The sequence below is a fragment of the Alosa sapidissima genome, chromosome 6, assembly GCF_018492685.1.
Source record: "Alosa sapidissima isolate fAloSap1 chromosome 6, fAloSap1.pri, whole genome shotgun sequence".
Lineage (NCBI taxonomy): Eukaryota > Metazoa > Chordata > Actinopteri > Clupeiformes > Clupeidae > Alosa > Alosa sapidissima.
The window spans coordinates 33,435,698-33,450,836 of record NC_055962.1 but is presented as its reverse complement, the minus strand read 5'-3'; the positions used below and the strand labels follow the sequence as shown (position 1 = coordinate 33,450,836).

Genomic DNA, 15,139 nt, shown 5'->3' with positions numbered 1-15,139 from the left:
TATATATATATAAAGTTCATATAAAGGCTTAAAACGCTTCAGCTGTAACGCTATTTGATGTCAAAGTGGCGCCCAAATTGAATGGGCTTCAACGGGGATGGCTAGGTGAACTGGTCTACTATTTAGCCTCAGATCCGCCATAGTGTCTACGCTCTCCGAACGTTCGCCTGCCCCCTTGGTGATAAGCCTCTCTCATCTAAAAATGGCGTCTCTTCCGTTTTGCTACGTTAAGACGGATCGCTACTTCCGGTCATGCGGAACACCGTTCACTGTGAATGGCAATTGCACAGATGATTTGCACAAGGCGGTATTATGTACCTCTGTGTACCAACAGCAGATAAAAACAACCATATTTGAGCTTTCATAATTTTCCCCGCAATGTGGACCATCGAAGAAAATGGATTCAAGCCATCAGGAGAGAGGAAGGCCCACTAGGCGACTTTATCTGCCAGTTTAAAGACAGTCGTCATTCTCCCCTGGAGTGACAGGTTGAGGTCATTAAGCAACCTGAATATGTCACACAGGTAAGCGAGTTTTGACACCCAGTCCTCATCACTAAAATGTGCAGCTAATGGTGACTTTTTTTCTGTAAGAAATCTCTGCAGCGGCTCTCGCAACTCAAATACTCTGGCCAGTGACCTGCTAAAGATGAAAGATGCTTGTTTTTTGTTGCTCATTCTAGCACAGCGGTCCCCAACCACCAGCCCCCAACCTCTGTTTTGTTGACAAACCATAGCCATTTGTGTTGAATCTTTTTAATATTATTTGGCCAACGCACCCCCTTCAAAAAGACTGTTGTAAACAATAGTGTAATGATCTGAGCCTAGCTGTTCATGACTGTGCTCCCATGATGCTGTTCAGTTGATGTGTTATGTTGAATGTTAATGTTAACCATGCAAGTTACCAATGTTTTGCGTCCTGACTGTCGTGTTTATGTTTATAGTTGATTACAGTGTTCATAACCGGGTCTAACTAGTGTTTGTTTGTAGATACACGGCGTACAGGTGGCGTTGGCTCTGGAGGGGGAAGCACTACAAGTATTAGAAGACCTGCCACCGGCGGAGCAAGCAACCTGGACTGCAATCGAGGCCGCTCTGCAACGACGATTCGGCCAGAGGATCTTCACCAGCGATGCTCGAGAACAACTCGCTTCCAGATGGCGCCACAAGGGCGAGAGACTGGGCAAGTTCGCAGCTGACCTGCAGCTGTATGCCCGGTGGGGCTACCCAACGTACAGCCAGAGTCTACATGAAGAAATGGCACTGGAAGCGTTTGTGCGAGGCATCCACCCGGAGCGGCTGAGAGAACACCTTCGCCTGAGCGCCCCTAGCTCGCTGGCCGTGGCGCTCGCGGAGGCCGAACGGGTGGAAAACATCTTCCACACAACGGAGTCGAGGCATTGCGTACGCCAGACATCGATGGAGGAAGACGAGGAGGAGTTGGAGACGACGCGACAGACCACAGCACAGCCACCACAACGCCGCCCACGCGAGTGGAAGAGGCCGGCCAGCGGAGACGGATGCTACCGGTGTGGTGAACCGGGGCACATCGCGAGGTACTGTCCCGCCCCAGCACCCCTCACGCGCGCGCCCCAGTCAAACTAGAGGGGGGTGGCACGGCAGGAGGGATGCCACCTTCAAGTTTCACTACCTCCCTGGCTATGGACTGCATACGACTGGGCCGGCTCGGCCAAACAAGAGGACTCTATGTGGACTGTACGCTAGACGGGACTCAGTGTCGTGCCTTGATCGATACTGGCTCCACCATCTCGCTGGTGCGTCCCGGTCTCTTACCCGGCACGCTGATAGCCAGACCCAGAGGCTGGGAAGAGACAAAAACACGCATTACAACAGTTACCGGAGAGCGAGCGGAACTGTATGGACAAAAAGTGGTGTGCGTGTGCATCAACGGTGAGACGGCGAGCCGCCGGCTTTGGTTGGCTAGCATTCAGGGCCTGGACGTGCTAGAGAAATGGGGGGCTGTGGCGGACATTTCCCGGTTCACACTACACTTAGGGACGAGCAGCGTAGTGTTGCACACGGCGGGGAAAACAGAGCATGAAGTGCGGAGAGCTGGCGCGACGAAGAACTCTCCAACTCGCTCCACACAAGCCCGCAGGAAGCAAACTCGCAAAGAGTGCTCGCCATCCAAGACTCCGCCCCTCCCCACACAAGCCCGCGAAACTCAAGCCCGCGAAAACAACAGGTCTCATCCAGGTCCGCTTGCTGAGTTCGCCACTGCTCAGCTCACGCCCACTAGAGAGGAGCCAGGAGAGCGGGTTGAGCAATCACCACTCTCCGCTCAGAGAGCGCGGCCCTCTGTAGAGACAAGGCAAGCCGTAAATGAACTCTGCACTAGTAGCTGTGAGGGGCTGAGTGAAGCACAGGGTAGCCAGGTGCGGAGGCTACTAGCAGCCTACACCGACATCTTCGCCGCAAGAGATGAGGACTGCACCCGAACGAGCCTGGTCCAACACGATATCGACACCGGAAATGCCCGGCCCATCCGACTTCAACCTCACCGCTTACCGTTCGCCACACGACAAGCAGCTGAAGAAAAGATCAAGGAAATGTACACCGGCTGTACTCGTCCGGAAGAAGGACGGCTCGTGGCGGTTCTGTGTTGACTACAGGCACCTCAACCAGGTAACCCGGAAAGACTCCTACCCGCTCCCCCGCATTGACGATGCGCTGGACACCATTGCCGGCTCCTGCTGGTTTAGCTGGACTTGCGTAGTGGCTACTGGCAGATTGAGCTAGCCCCGGAAGCTCGCCCGAAGACAGCGTTCACCATCGGGCAAGGGGCTGTGGCAGTTCCGGGTACTTCCGTTAGACCTATGCAACGGGCCAGCGAACTTCGAGTGACTGATGGAGCGTGTCCTGGCGGGCATTCCACGAACATGCTGCGTGGTTTACCTGGACGACCTCCTGTGTCATGCAACGGACTTCACCGGTGCCATAGGACATCTGGAAAAGGTGTTCGACGCAATACGAGGTGCTGGGCTCAAACTGCACCCGAAAAAGTGCCACCTGTTCCGGAGGCAAACCGGGTTCCTGGGCCATGTCGTGGGGGCTGCCGGAGTGGCCACCGACCCAGCTAAGGTGGAGACGATGAGGCGTTGGCCTGTTCCACGCGACGGTGCTGAGCTGCGGAGCTTCCTGGGCCTGGCGTCATATTACCGGCGCTTCATTCGGGACTTTGCTACAGTCGCCAGCCCGCTGCATCGATTGACACACAAAGGCCAGCTCTTCGAGTGGACACGAGAGTGCGACGCGGCATTCCGGTGGCTGCGGAGGGCGCTATGCGAGGCCTCGGTGCTCGCCTTCCCTGACCCTCGACTGCCGTTTCTCCTGGACACCGACGCCAGCGACGTGGGCGTCGGCGCCGTCCTCTCACAAGCAGGCGAGCAGGGCGAGCAAGTGGTCGCATACTTCAGCCGCTCACTGGACCGAGCGGAGAAGAATTACTGCGTGACCCGCAGAGAACTGTTGGCTGTGGTGGTGGCAGTGCGCCATTTTCGAACCTACCTCTACGGCAAACGGTTCCTGCTGAGAACGGACCATGCGTCACTCACCTGGCTGCTGAACTTCAAAGAACCAGAGGGCCAGCTGGCTCGCTAGCTGGAGGCGCTCCAGGACTACGACATGGAGATTCGACACCGGGCGCGTCGCCTTCACGGCAACGCGGACGCCCTGTCTAGGCGTCCGTGTGCAGCAGACCAGTGCCAGCACTGCCACCGGAGGGAGGAGAGGAGCCTGGCCACGGCTCAACCGGAGCCCGCTCGTCGGCTACAGGCTGCATCACCGCTGGCAGAGAGAGAGAGAGAGAGTCGCTGTTTTCAACGCTCACCAGCGTCGCGCCAACGAGAGGGTCAACGCTCGCCAACAGCACGCCAGTGAGAGAGCCAATGCTCGCCAGCAACACGCCAGCGAGAGACTCAACGCTCGCCAGCGCTGCGCCATCAAGAGAGCCACCGCTCGCCAGCTTCATGCCAGCGAGAGACAACGCACCGCAGCCCAACGGCACAACGCAGCACTGCAGAGCGGCAGCTGGGGCCACGGACGCGCAGTCGCCGGTGGAGGTGATGTCGAGGAAGAAGATCCGGAAGAGCCGGGAGAGCCGGCTGGAGGCGTATGCAGTGCCAGATCAGAGCGCCCAGACGACAGCGGACAGACTGGTCACTGATGTTCTGCCGGTTCGGGGCACCGGAAGAGCTCCACAGCGACCAAGGGCGGAATTTCAAGGCGGAGGTGTTTGCTGAGGTTTGCCAGCGCATGGGCATCCGGAAAACGAGAACGACACCTCTGCATCCACAAAGCGACGGGCTGGTGGAACGGTTTAACCGGACGCTAGCAGTGCAGGTGGCCATATTGGCCGACCGCCGACAAAAGGACTGGGACTTACACTTGCCCCTGGTGCTCTGGGCATATCGCACAGCGGTGCAAGAGTCAACGAAATGCACACCGGCAGCTCTGATGTTCGGGCGGGAGCTACGCACGCCGGTGGACTTGGTGTTCGGTTTGCCTCCGGAAGCGGAGATTGGAGGTAAGCCAGGGCTGGAATACTACAAGCAGCTACGCGAGAGACTGAAAGGAGTACACGAGTTGGCCCGGCAGGCTATGAGTGAAGCTGGAATACGGCAAAAGCGAGTTTACGATATGCGCTGTCGCGGCCAGGAGTTCTAGACCGGCGATAAAGTTTGGGTGTACTGCCCGGAGAGAAAGAAAGGCATTTCCCCGAAACTCACTAGCCAGTGGGTCGGGCCGTGCGATGTCTTAGAGAAGCTGTCTGACGTGGTCTATCGTGTGAGGCTGATTAAGCGTCACCATGATCGACTGGCCCCGTATCGACCCCTGGCCTCAGCTGAGGGTCGTGGAGACTTAGACACTGACTCTGTGGAACTTGGTGACAATGGAGCTGTGGCTCTAACACCGGTCACCGTGCAGCCTTCACCGGAAGTCACCGCCGCGACAGCGGGGCGCCCACAACGCCAGCGTCGCATCCCAGCCAGGCTCATGGACTGACGTAGGGTAACACTTGAGTCAAGGAGACATGGACTAAGTCTCGGGGGGCTGTGTAATGATCTGAGCCTAGCTTCATGACTGTGCTCCCATGATGCTGTTCAGTTGATGTGTTATGTTGAATGTTAATGTTATAGTTGATTACAGTGTTCATAACCGGGTCTAACTAGTGTGTGTTGTAGATACAGCCTCACATAGATGTTTAGTGCTGGAGCATAAGGGCCAGGTCTGGCCCGGAATTATGTGTTCGTGTGTTTTGGTGCATAACCAATAAAAAACACTCTGAGACAACCTTGCAGATTGTTACTGTACAATAGCTATTTCGGCGTACTTGTTCCTTTTGCCCCTGACAGATGAGATTGACTGAGCTTAACAGATGAGATTGACTGAGCTTAACTTAAAATGCCTGTTAAATGTTACACTGATCTGGTCTGTTTATGCTGTCATGATGTGCTAACATTGGAATCACATAATGTGAAAATATGCTATAAAACATGAGATGTAGGTTACTTACCCTGCCATACAAGTACAGTTTCCAGTGAGAACGTAGTTGTTCGTTCGACTCACGATAACCCAAGCCTGGTACATCTTTGCCTTGTGACCTTGGCGCTGGCTCGGTAATATGTCAGCTCTTACAACACAAAACTCACCCGAAACATAATTGTATTGTAAGTCTTGGACATGACCATTTACGACATAGTTATAGGCATCCAATGACTTATACAACCAGCTTCTCCTTACTGTAGACGCTTGGTTTTTCAATAAGGTAATAAATGTAGTTTGTTAACTAGCTGCTACCACAGTCACGAGTTGGGTCGCGATAGTGTCATTTTTAAAAAGTGGGTCCCCAGAAAAAAAGTTTGAGAAATACTGCACTAGCCTACTTCAATCCTCTATTTTCAAAGGTGTTTCAAGTAAGGAAGAGCATGACTCAAAGTAAAGTAACTAGGGCTGAGACGTAATTGACTACATAAATTCGTCAAAGTGAATAATTTGTGTCAACTCAATGTAGATTTATTAACGCACCCATGATGACATCTCCATTTAAATCAAATGTTTTAGAGCACATGAGAGACATATCCAGGGCAGGGCTGTTGTACACATTGCACGTGCTACAAAAATCATTCTGTGCGATGGATGGATGATTGATTTACCAACGTTAAAAATCCCTCACACATCCCTTGCCTCGCGCTCAAGTTCAAATCTGTCACTGAAATTAACGGACAAACCATCAACAACAATTCTAATAACGTTAAGGATTTGAGAGCCTTTGTAATCAGAAGTTTTCAGAAGCAAATCTACAGATGTCATGGTTGGTAGCCAACTAAAGTTAACTTACCCAGTAAATGACGGAATAATGTCGTAGAAGTCACTCGTCAGCTTTCACCTCAGAGCCAAAACACAAAAGGTGAGTTAAATTAGGTTGCAAAAGCGTAGGTGCTAGAAAGTTAAAGTTATCGTTAGTTATATTAGCAAGCTAACGTTAGATAAACTTAACGTTAGATAAAAGCAACGTAGCCATGAACGTAGCTATCTAAATGCTGACGTTAACATTGACTCTACTTTTACATTAACGTTAGCAGCTATTAACTGACATGCTGGCTAGAACTAGGCCTAGCTGCTAACGTTAATGTTAACTTTAGCAGCTAGCGTTTGTCTTGGTTCTCTATCCATAGCTAGGTAAGTTACGTTAACGTTAATATGATCAGGTCAAGAGGAGTTCAACTAACACTAACAGTAACGTTAGAGAATCATATGGTGCCAAACTGTTTGTTGTTTCAGTAGTTAGCCACACAAAAAATGGTAAAGTAACGTTAATTAGCCTAACTACTTGAATTAGGCCCACTGGCCGTTACTAATACGAATATAAGTATCGATAACGTAGTTAAACCACCTGTAAGCTACTGCAAAATGTAGTTTACAAACTAGTTCAATAAACGTAACGTAACGCTAGTTCACTAGCAGCTAACTTACACTGCTAGATGCTTTCTATCATAACCATGTCATACTTTGAGACTGAATGAGCTGCCTAGATAACCTCTGGCGTTAAACTGTAATGTTATCATTCTATAATAACTTCAGCTCACTTTTCCCCATCTGCTCTGAAGGGCTGAAGATGAGTGAACACAACTCCTTACCACCGCCTGAGGGCCCTGACCGCAGGCGGGGATCTGTTTTTCGTCGGACAGGGAGCAATGTCCAGACTGTGCAGGAGACTATGAAGGAGAAACAGGTGGCGAGCTGTCTTTTTAATTATCGGCCAATTACATAATGGTAACGATAACATCATAAAAGCAAAAAGTTGTTGGCACACCTGAAACATCCTGACTTTTTAGCTTCCACAACAAGCTATATGAGGTCATACGTTATCGTAATGATGGACACTGTTATTAGCTGTGTGATGTCCTGCATAGTTTACTGTAACCCAAACTGTTAACATTGTTAGGATTGGTTGCACTCAATGTTTGCACAACTTGATTTTATAGGCAAGATACAAGGAGGCAAGAGAAGTGCGCAAAACCAAACTTACCCAAGCTCACAAGTACATGTTTGAAATCCTGGCAGACAGGCTTTCTCTTGAAGTATCAGGGGTTGAAGATTTTATTCTTGACAGTTCATCTGTGAGTTCACATTGTGATATTTATCCAAACATTTTGTTCTAGGCCTAATACTAACTTAAATAAACATAAATGCACTAATATGATCACTTGGAATCTATTTTTAGTTGGGGCCATTTGATAATTTTTTTGCCAAAGGAGGAAGCAAAACTATTTCATTTGTTTACCAGGAGGCAGAAGTTCCTGGAATAGGTAAACAACTGACTTTGGTCATTTAGAAACCTTTTACTGAAACATAAAGGTGATACTATAATTATTAAACATTTTGTTTCAGAATGTGGACGTTCATTCCCTGGAACAGCAAAGGGATCCAAAATAATGCGGTTGATGTTAGCCAACTTGTCAGATACTTGCCTTACAGGACTTTGCCTGTTTTTTGTCCGTACTAAAGTTGATGCTGTCATTAATCCAAAAAACATACATGAGGTGAGGATCATAAATGTTAGATAGTATAGGCCTGTACTGTATTTTTAAAGGCATGAGCAGACAGCATCATACGTGAAATGGATATAATTTCCAAATCTTTTCAGTGACATATTTCCTTACATCCATAGGAAATATACTTTTCCATGCTTGATGCTCGAGAGGGCCTACTGAAGGGAACTAAAAACCTGCTGTCCAAAGTCCTGATGCCTGCTGTGAGTGCCACAGACAACTGGGGAGTTCTTAATGCATCAAAACATGGAGAGAAGGATAAACAGAACTTCAAAGATACCATATCACGTTATGTTAGCTTTTTGGATGGTGAGAAAATTCTGCAAAATTATCGAAATAGGTGAATGTTGAATAAATGCTGAGTCTTACGGGGGAATTCCAGCCTTTTCAACCCTTTTGAGCCTTGTTAGATGTCTGTAGGTACTTAATAAGGGACAAAAAAGGAGAAAATCAGATCAGTTTTGAGGTAGGTTAGCGAGGGGGCATAAGCTGATGTTTATTTACCTTTACCAGGGTAAACAGGCATGCATGTATCTCTGTAGGGATCCTGTCCATGTTGGCTGACACTGAATGCCATGTTGAGCCTCGTAAGTGGTAAATAGCAGTTTACTTTGCCAGCTGCTACTTAGGAATGCATTGCAAGTATTAACAGACTAGCTAGTTTAATACTGAACAGATTTTCATTTGTGTCCCTAATCATCCTTAAATACATCTAGCAATAGGGCCCCAGGTTGAAATATGCCGGAATTCCCCTGTATTCCCCTGTATTACTGCTCTCTCCAGATTAGAGCTCACAGTGCTCTGCAAGTATGTAGCTCACAAGCCCACACTGGGATTTTGATGCCCATAGGTTCATTATGTGCTGTCATTCAGGTCAAAGTAATTTAAAACAAAAACAAAAATATTTTTTAGAAACTGGAAATGTATTATATGTCTAGTCAAAACAGTCTGAGACAGTGACACTCCTCCGAATGCACTTTTTAGGGATCCAGGTAAGCATTGAGGGGGCTGTTCACTTGAAGGAAGCAACACACATCGATTTTTCCAAGCTCATTTCCTTTGAGGCCATTAAAGCAACAGCTGCAGATATGGACATGGTGTATCAGCTGGAGGAAGTTCTGATGATGTGGTATAAGGAGATTGAACAGGTACACTGTCACCTGAAATGACCCAGCCACCTTATTCACATCCAGTGTTTCCCACAGAATTGAATTCTATTTGTGGTGGTAGGTTTGCAGAATTAACTTGAATGCAACAGTTTTTAACAAATTAGCGCAGCGTGGTTATGATGCTAACCAGATTTAAGCACAATTTAGCACAACCTGGAAAATCATTGTGTGGTGGTCAATGTTGATATTGTGGAGGGCCACCACAAATAAGTCAATGTATGGGAAACACTGACATCCAAGTCTATACATTCTAAATGGAGAACTTTATGTCTGACCTTCAACACTTTTCCATATGTAGGTCCTCACTGAGAGTGATCAGATGAGGAAAGAGGCTGACGCCTCTGGACCTCTCACTGAACTGGAGCACTGGAAGAGGATGTCTGCAAAGTTCAACTCCATTATTGAGCACATCAAGAGCCCTGAGTGCAAAGCAGTCATCAATGTGCTCAACATCAGCCGTTCTAAAACACTGAAGGTAGTTTATTTACCTGTTATTTATTTCAAATGATACTTACATTTGTTATTTATAATCTGAAGTGTCTTCTTTTGTAGTTGTGGAAAGAATTAGATGCCAGAATAACAGAATGTGCTAATGAAGCCAAAGACAATGTTAAATTCCTGTATACACTGGAGAAGGTCTGCCAGCCTCTCTACAACAGTGATCCTGTAAGTGTTCAGTGTCTTTATACAGCATGTTGATGTTTTGCTATGCCCTATTTGCACCAGGCTAAAGTGAAATGTATGGTTTTTTGCAGGTTACTATGGCTAAAAGCATTCAGAACCTTATCAATGCCATTAGAATGATCCACAGCGTGTCACGCTATTATAACACTTCTAAGAGAATGACCTCCCTCTTCATCAAAGTAATCGCTTTTCCAACTGCCTTTCTTTTTTGTTGTTCATCAGTTATATAAAGACAAATTCAAAGGGATTTTGACGATTCTTTCTGTCAGGTTACGAATCAAATGGTAACAGCCTGTAGAGCCTACATCACAGATAACGGCTCCAGTCGGATTTGGGACCAGGACACTCAAGACATCATAAAAAAGATTGAAGTACCTCAAACATAAACTAGATAATGTAATGTTTTGATAACGATAATGTAATGTTTATTGCTATTGTTGTATGCCGCTTTGGATAAAACCGTCTGCCAAGAAACAAACATAAACTTGAACATACTCATGTTAAGCCAAATATGCTTATATAGGTTGCAGCACTGTATGCGAATACAGCACATCAGTAATTCACACAGTGGAATACTTATACCGGTACATCTGAAATGGCTAATGAATCCTTCTGCATGTTCCACTAGGATTGTATTTACTTGTTCCGGGAGTATCAATCCTGCTTCCATAAGACAAAGAAACAAACACTTGAAAGGCCTGGTGAAAAACCTTTTGATGTTTCAGAGATGTACATTTTTGGAAAGTTTGAAGGATTTTGCAAACGGCTTGAGAAGGTGACCTTATCAAACATACACACATTATTTACTGAATTCATAGGCCCTTATCACCTCTAATCTTTGTGTTTGTATTGTTTTCTTCACAGATAAAACAGATGATAACTGCTATCAGAACATTTTCTGTGCTCAGCAAATCCACCATTGAAGGAATTGACACAATAGCTGCAAAGTTTCAAAATATATATTTGACCATGAAGAAGAAACAATATGATTTCCTGGCACCTCGGAAAGCTGAATTTGAAGTCGACTTTGCAGAATTCATAACACAGATCAGCAACCTTGAGGTATGTGAATTCCTCTCTGTGTTACTGATGAACACAGGGAAATAATGAGCTTTTCAGGTCCCAATTTTATGTGTGTCACTTTGCAGAATCAGCTACAAGTTTTCATGAACTCCTGCTTCTCAAAGATCCTGTCATCTCAACAGGCTTTACGTCTTTTACAAAGGTACCATGGCCCTTTAACAAAGTGCACAAAACAGTCTGATTAACTCTTATTTGCAAAATATTGTGAAATGTTTTTTTTTTCTTAGGTTTCAGAAATTAAATATGCCCTGTCTGCAAGCTGAAATCTCTAACACAGTGGCACTTATTCTTCAGCACTATGTCTCAGAACTGGAGTCTGTCAGAAAGGTAACATATTTTCATTTCATGTTTTACTTTAACCAAAAAGCTCATGTAAATGTCTGCAGATTCTTCTGGCATGCGATTTATTCAGTGTGATCATTTTTAATTTTATTAAATAGCTGTACCAAGCCCATAGGGAGGACCCTCCAGTGGCCAGGAACATGCCTCCTATTGCTGGGAAAATCCTCTGGGTTAAGCAGCTGTTCAGGAGGATACAAGAACCCATTCAGTACATAGAGGTGCCCATTTTACACACCGTCTCAGGTTGTTAAATATCTTCTTCTGACTTTGACTGAAAATCCTGGAAATCAAAATTAAATTTTGCTTTTTTCTCCCTCCCAGCAAAATTCTGATATGTTGTCCACTCCGGAGGGCAAGGATGTGATTAAAATGTACAACAGAACAGCTGCAGTGCTTGTGGAGTTTGAGATTTTGTACCACAGGGCCTGGATGAGGGACATTTCCCAGTTACAGTATGGCAAGTGTCACCAGCCCATTTTGACAGTGATATATCGTGATGCGTATTGTTATACCACAGATGTGTTGTTGATTTACATGTTATAATATTTACATGTTGTAATCCATGTGTAGCTCTGCAAGCTACATTACTAGTAATGCATCCTGATACCGGAAAGCTGTTGGTGAACTTTGACCCGAAGATTTCTGAAATTATTCGCGAAACAAAGTGCATGTTGAAGATGGGCATGGAAGTTCCTGAGCAGGCACTAAATCTGGTGAAGAATGAGAAGTCCATGACAGCCAGTCGTCTTCGCCTAGAGGTATTAAAAGCATGCTACCTTTTGTATGTATTTCAACTAGGGTTGAGCAATATGGTCTAAAATGTATACCGTGATGTTTAATTTGAAGCATGGATGCTGACAATATACAGTATATCACAGAATATTTATTTTTCTTTAAGACCTACTGTGGTAAAAATCATATTTGTTCAAATTGTTCATATTGTTTAGGTTATACTACCCAGCCCTGATTTGATTTCAGATGAGAGATATTCTGGTGAATTAAATGGTGATAAAGTTGTCAATAGTTTATGCATTAACACTATCATTTAATGATCATACTCATTTCAGACTTTCCTGAGCAACTATGAGGAGCTCCTAAAGAAGATTCCTCCTGTTTTCTATAATCTGATGTCTTCAAAGATAAAAGATGTAAATGATTGTTTATGTTTTCAATACACTATTTCATACACACTGTGAGTGAAGTTTGAGGTATACGAGTACTAATTGCTTGCATGTTGTGTGCCTGTGTTTATTTGACCTGTACAGGTGGATTCTGTGTTCCGTCATGGCTTAGTGCTGCTGAACTGGTCGTCTCTGATCTTGGATAAATTCTTCACCAATATTGACAGAGCAATGTCAGAGCTGAGTCATCTTTTGAAGAAGGTACAGCATCATAATGCCCTTGTTTCAAGTACAAGGAAGTTTATTGTCACATGCATATAGTTACTGGAAGTAAGAAATGCAGTGAAATTATGTAGAAATGCAGTGAAATTATGTAGAAATGCAGTGAAATTATGTTTCGCAGAAATCATTAAGAATCCTGAAAGCAAGAATACCTGTTGATCGTTATCTCTCTCCCAAAAGGTGAGGGATATTTGTGAGATGCAGATTGATGCTGTGCTCCAGGACATCTCGGAGACCACACTCGTAAACCTGCATGATGACGGACCGTCTTCCCTGCAAGATCTCGTTTCAGTCAATGAGGTGCTTCATTTATCTCATAGCCCCATAACAGTCACGGAAATCCTCAGATTAAAAGATATTTTACTGCTTCCATATTTCATACATATGTCAACAGTTTAACAATGGGTGTTTTGTGACATTCTTTGATGTCGTTTTTCAGTTTTAAGTACCAATGTCAGTAGAAAGACCTACAGTACTTGAAGTGATTGATGATACATTATGTCTGTGATCTCAGAATCAGTGCAAACAGTGGGCAGACATTTTGGACCATAAGAGCAGGCATGTAGAAGAGGCTGTGAGGGAACTCATTGACATTTTAAGCACCATTTATGTGTCTAAAGAAACCAAGGCATCCACTCCTACAGATGTCACAGGTACTGGACCAGAAAAGACTCATCTTGCATTTCACTGATTCCCAACTGTTCTCTTGTATTCTAGTAGTAGGGAGGTTCTAAAATAAGGTTTTCGTTATGTGTTTACACCACCCCACAATATATTAAAGTTGAAATTATGATTTCTATTCCTGCTTTGTAGAGCATAGAAAGACCGAAGGCAGGGTTGGATTTTCAATGGATAGTGATGGTTCAAATGATGATGAGCACAATGCAGAGGGCCATGAAGGGGAGAAAGAAGATGAGTTTGAAAAGGTGACAGTCTTGGGAACATGGCAACTTCTAAATCTGGGAGAGATGGCAAAGAAGCACATTTCATAAAAAGTTGACCTGTTCCTTTAAGGAACAAATGTATAATATTGTTGATATTGAAATATGATATGTCTGAGAATATGCAATTACAGAATCTAGTAATTTCAGTTATTTTGTAATTGAAAGATTATAACTGTATATCTACCATTGAGTTTCATGTCATGGATAGCAGTAAAAAAAAGAATAGTCTATAGTCCACATGCCAACCTCTGTCTTTGTGTCTAACATCCTCGTGTTCTCTGTAGGAATGTCAGGAGTTGTTCACTTTTTTCAGTGCCAAGCTGCTGGATGCTTTAGTTAAAGCCACACAATTGTCTTTGGACACCCTCAAGAGGAGAATCTTTGTCTCCAAGTGAGTTTGGTCGTTCTGTGTACTGGAAATATTGAGCACACTACTGTGTGGTAGAATGGTGGTCCTGGAGTTGTTTTTTTTTTTTTTTTCCAATTTGTCTCATTTCATCAGCTTATCCTCAAGAAAGAACCTCTTCAGCACACCCACTGAGTCAAGGTCAGAGGAGCTAGTCACTTTCATCAAGTCAGAGGTCCATCTCACAATTCCCAATGTGGTGAGTACAGAGAATTGTCTTCAAAAATGTTATATCCCAACCAGCTTGATGTGAACTTCATCAATTCTTATTCTTATATTTCGTATTATTAAGTTTAGCTTTAGTCTGTAGTCTGTACATCACGGTGGTCACTTAATGTTAGTGTCACCCAGTTGTAGCAAGTTGTCTTTGTGTGAGTGCTCCACTCTCTGCCTGCACTACAGGTAATGGTCCCCAGCCTGGATGACATCCAGCAGGCCATTAACCGCCTTGTGCACCTTGTCCTGGAGGTGAGCCGTGGTGTGTCACGCTGGCGACAGTTACGTCACACTGATAGCACCCCCAGTAAGAGCTCCACTTATACAACACTCTATTAACAGCGTGCATTCATATTTGCATTCAGCTAATCATGGCTTGATGATGAGTGTTTGCAGAAATCTGGAAAGTATGGAAATTTGGATCTTGGAGCAATTATCCTTGACACAATAAGTGAAAATCCCAACAAAAATACTTGTCTTACAAAACTACAAAAGCAGTTAGTTAATTTGTTACTGTACCAGGCAAGGCCACCCAGTCAGTGTACAACACAGAGAACTGACCTCATTACCCACACTGGATCTCTTGCAGACTTGAGGGTGATGACTTTCTACCAGAGTGTGGCTGAGCACAAGGACATCTGCAAGCTTGTGGTGCTGCTCACCTCGGCAGTGAACTCGCTGAGGAAGCAGACTAGTGATGTGCTCAAACAGTTCCAGCCTTTCAAAGTGGTGTGGGCTCAGGACAGGGATGTCAAGGTTAAGGTGTGTACTCGGGATGTTCCTCACAGATATTACTGCTTCATGTCTGTCATCATTCA

General features: G+C 45.3%; 2 protein-coding genes across 15 annotated transcripts in view; one reads left to right on the top strand and one right to left on the bottom strand.

Moving 5' to 3' along the window:
- Positions 1–7,226, bottom strand: part of LOC121711314 — a 35,837-nt gene extending 28,611 nt beyond the window's left edge. For 6 of the 14 annotated variants that reach the window (XM_042094813.1, XM_042094803.1, XM_042094804.1 and 3 more), the window contains exons 1-3: positions 7,109–7,226; positions 6,361–6,408; positions 5,536–5,666 (exon numbers count right to left, since the gene is read on the bottom strand). Coding sequence is in view for 4 of the 14 variants with exons in the window: in XM_042094804.1 (XP_041950738.1) it covers positions 5,536–5,609 (74 nt within the window). In the remaining 10 variants the exon portion in view is untranslated. Of the gene's footprint in view, positions 1–5,535; positions 5,667–6,360; positions 6,868–6,915; positions 6,934–6,995; positions 7,064–7,108 lie in introns of those variants that run through there. The other 8 variants (XM_042094809.1, XM_042094801.1, XM_042094798.1 and 5 more) reach the window with 6 other exon arrangements.
- The window catches only part of LOC121711252 (dynein heavy chain 8, axonemal-like), a 49,734-nt gene continuing 40,800 nt past the window's right edge, over positions 6,206–15,139 (top strand). The window contains exons 1-27 of the mRNA XM_042094657.1: positions 6,206–6,429; positions 7,130–7,254; positions 7,508–7,642; positions 7,747–7,831; positions 7,914–8,065; positions 8,194–8,383; positions 9,059–9,222; positions 9,542–9,718; positions 9,796–9,909; positions 9,999–10,106; positions 10,197–10,298; positions 10,556–10,702; positions 10,792–10,989; positions 11,076–11,152; positions 11,238–11,337; positions 11,451–11,570; positions 11,674–11,809; positions 11,923–12,110; positions 12,420–12,500; positions 12,618–12,734; positions 12,936–13,055; positions 13,270–13,408; positions 13,569–13,681; positions 13,984–14,090; positions 14,202–14,304; positions 14,508–14,628; positions 14,911–15,083. Coding sequence (XP_041950591.1) covers positions 7,138–7,254; positions 7,508–7,642; positions 7,747–7,831; positions 7,914–8,065; positions 8,194–8,383; positions 9,059–9,222; positions 9,542–9,718; positions 9,796–9,909; positions 9,999–10,106; positions 10,197–10,298; positions 10,556–10,702; positions 10,792–10,989; positions 11,076–11,152; positions 11,238–11,337; positions 11,451–11,570; positions 11,674–11,809; positions 11,923–12,110; positions 12,420–12,500; positions 12,618–12,734; positions 12,936–13,055; positions 13,270–13,408; positions 13,569–13,681; positions 13,984–14,090; positions 14,202–14,304; positions 14,508–14,628; positions 14,911–15,083 — 3,384 coding nt within the window. The 5' untranslated portion in view covers positions 6,206–6,429; positions 7,130–7,137. The remainder of the gene's footprint in view (positions 6,430–7,129; positions 7,255–7,507; positions 7,643–7,746; positions 7,832–7,913; positions 8,066–8,193; positions 8,384–9,058; positions 9,223–9,541; positions 9,719–9,795; positions 9,910–9,998; positions 10,107–10,196; positions 10,299–10,555; positions 10,703–10,791; positions 10,990–11,075; positions 11,153–11,237; positions 11,338–11,450; positions 11,571–11,673; positions 11,810–11,922; positions 12,111–12,419; positions 12,501–12,617; positions 12,735–12,935; positions 13,056–13,269; positions 13,409–13,568; positions 13,682–13,983; positions 14,091–14,201; positions 14,305–14,507; positions 14,629–14,910; positions 15,084–15,139) is intronic.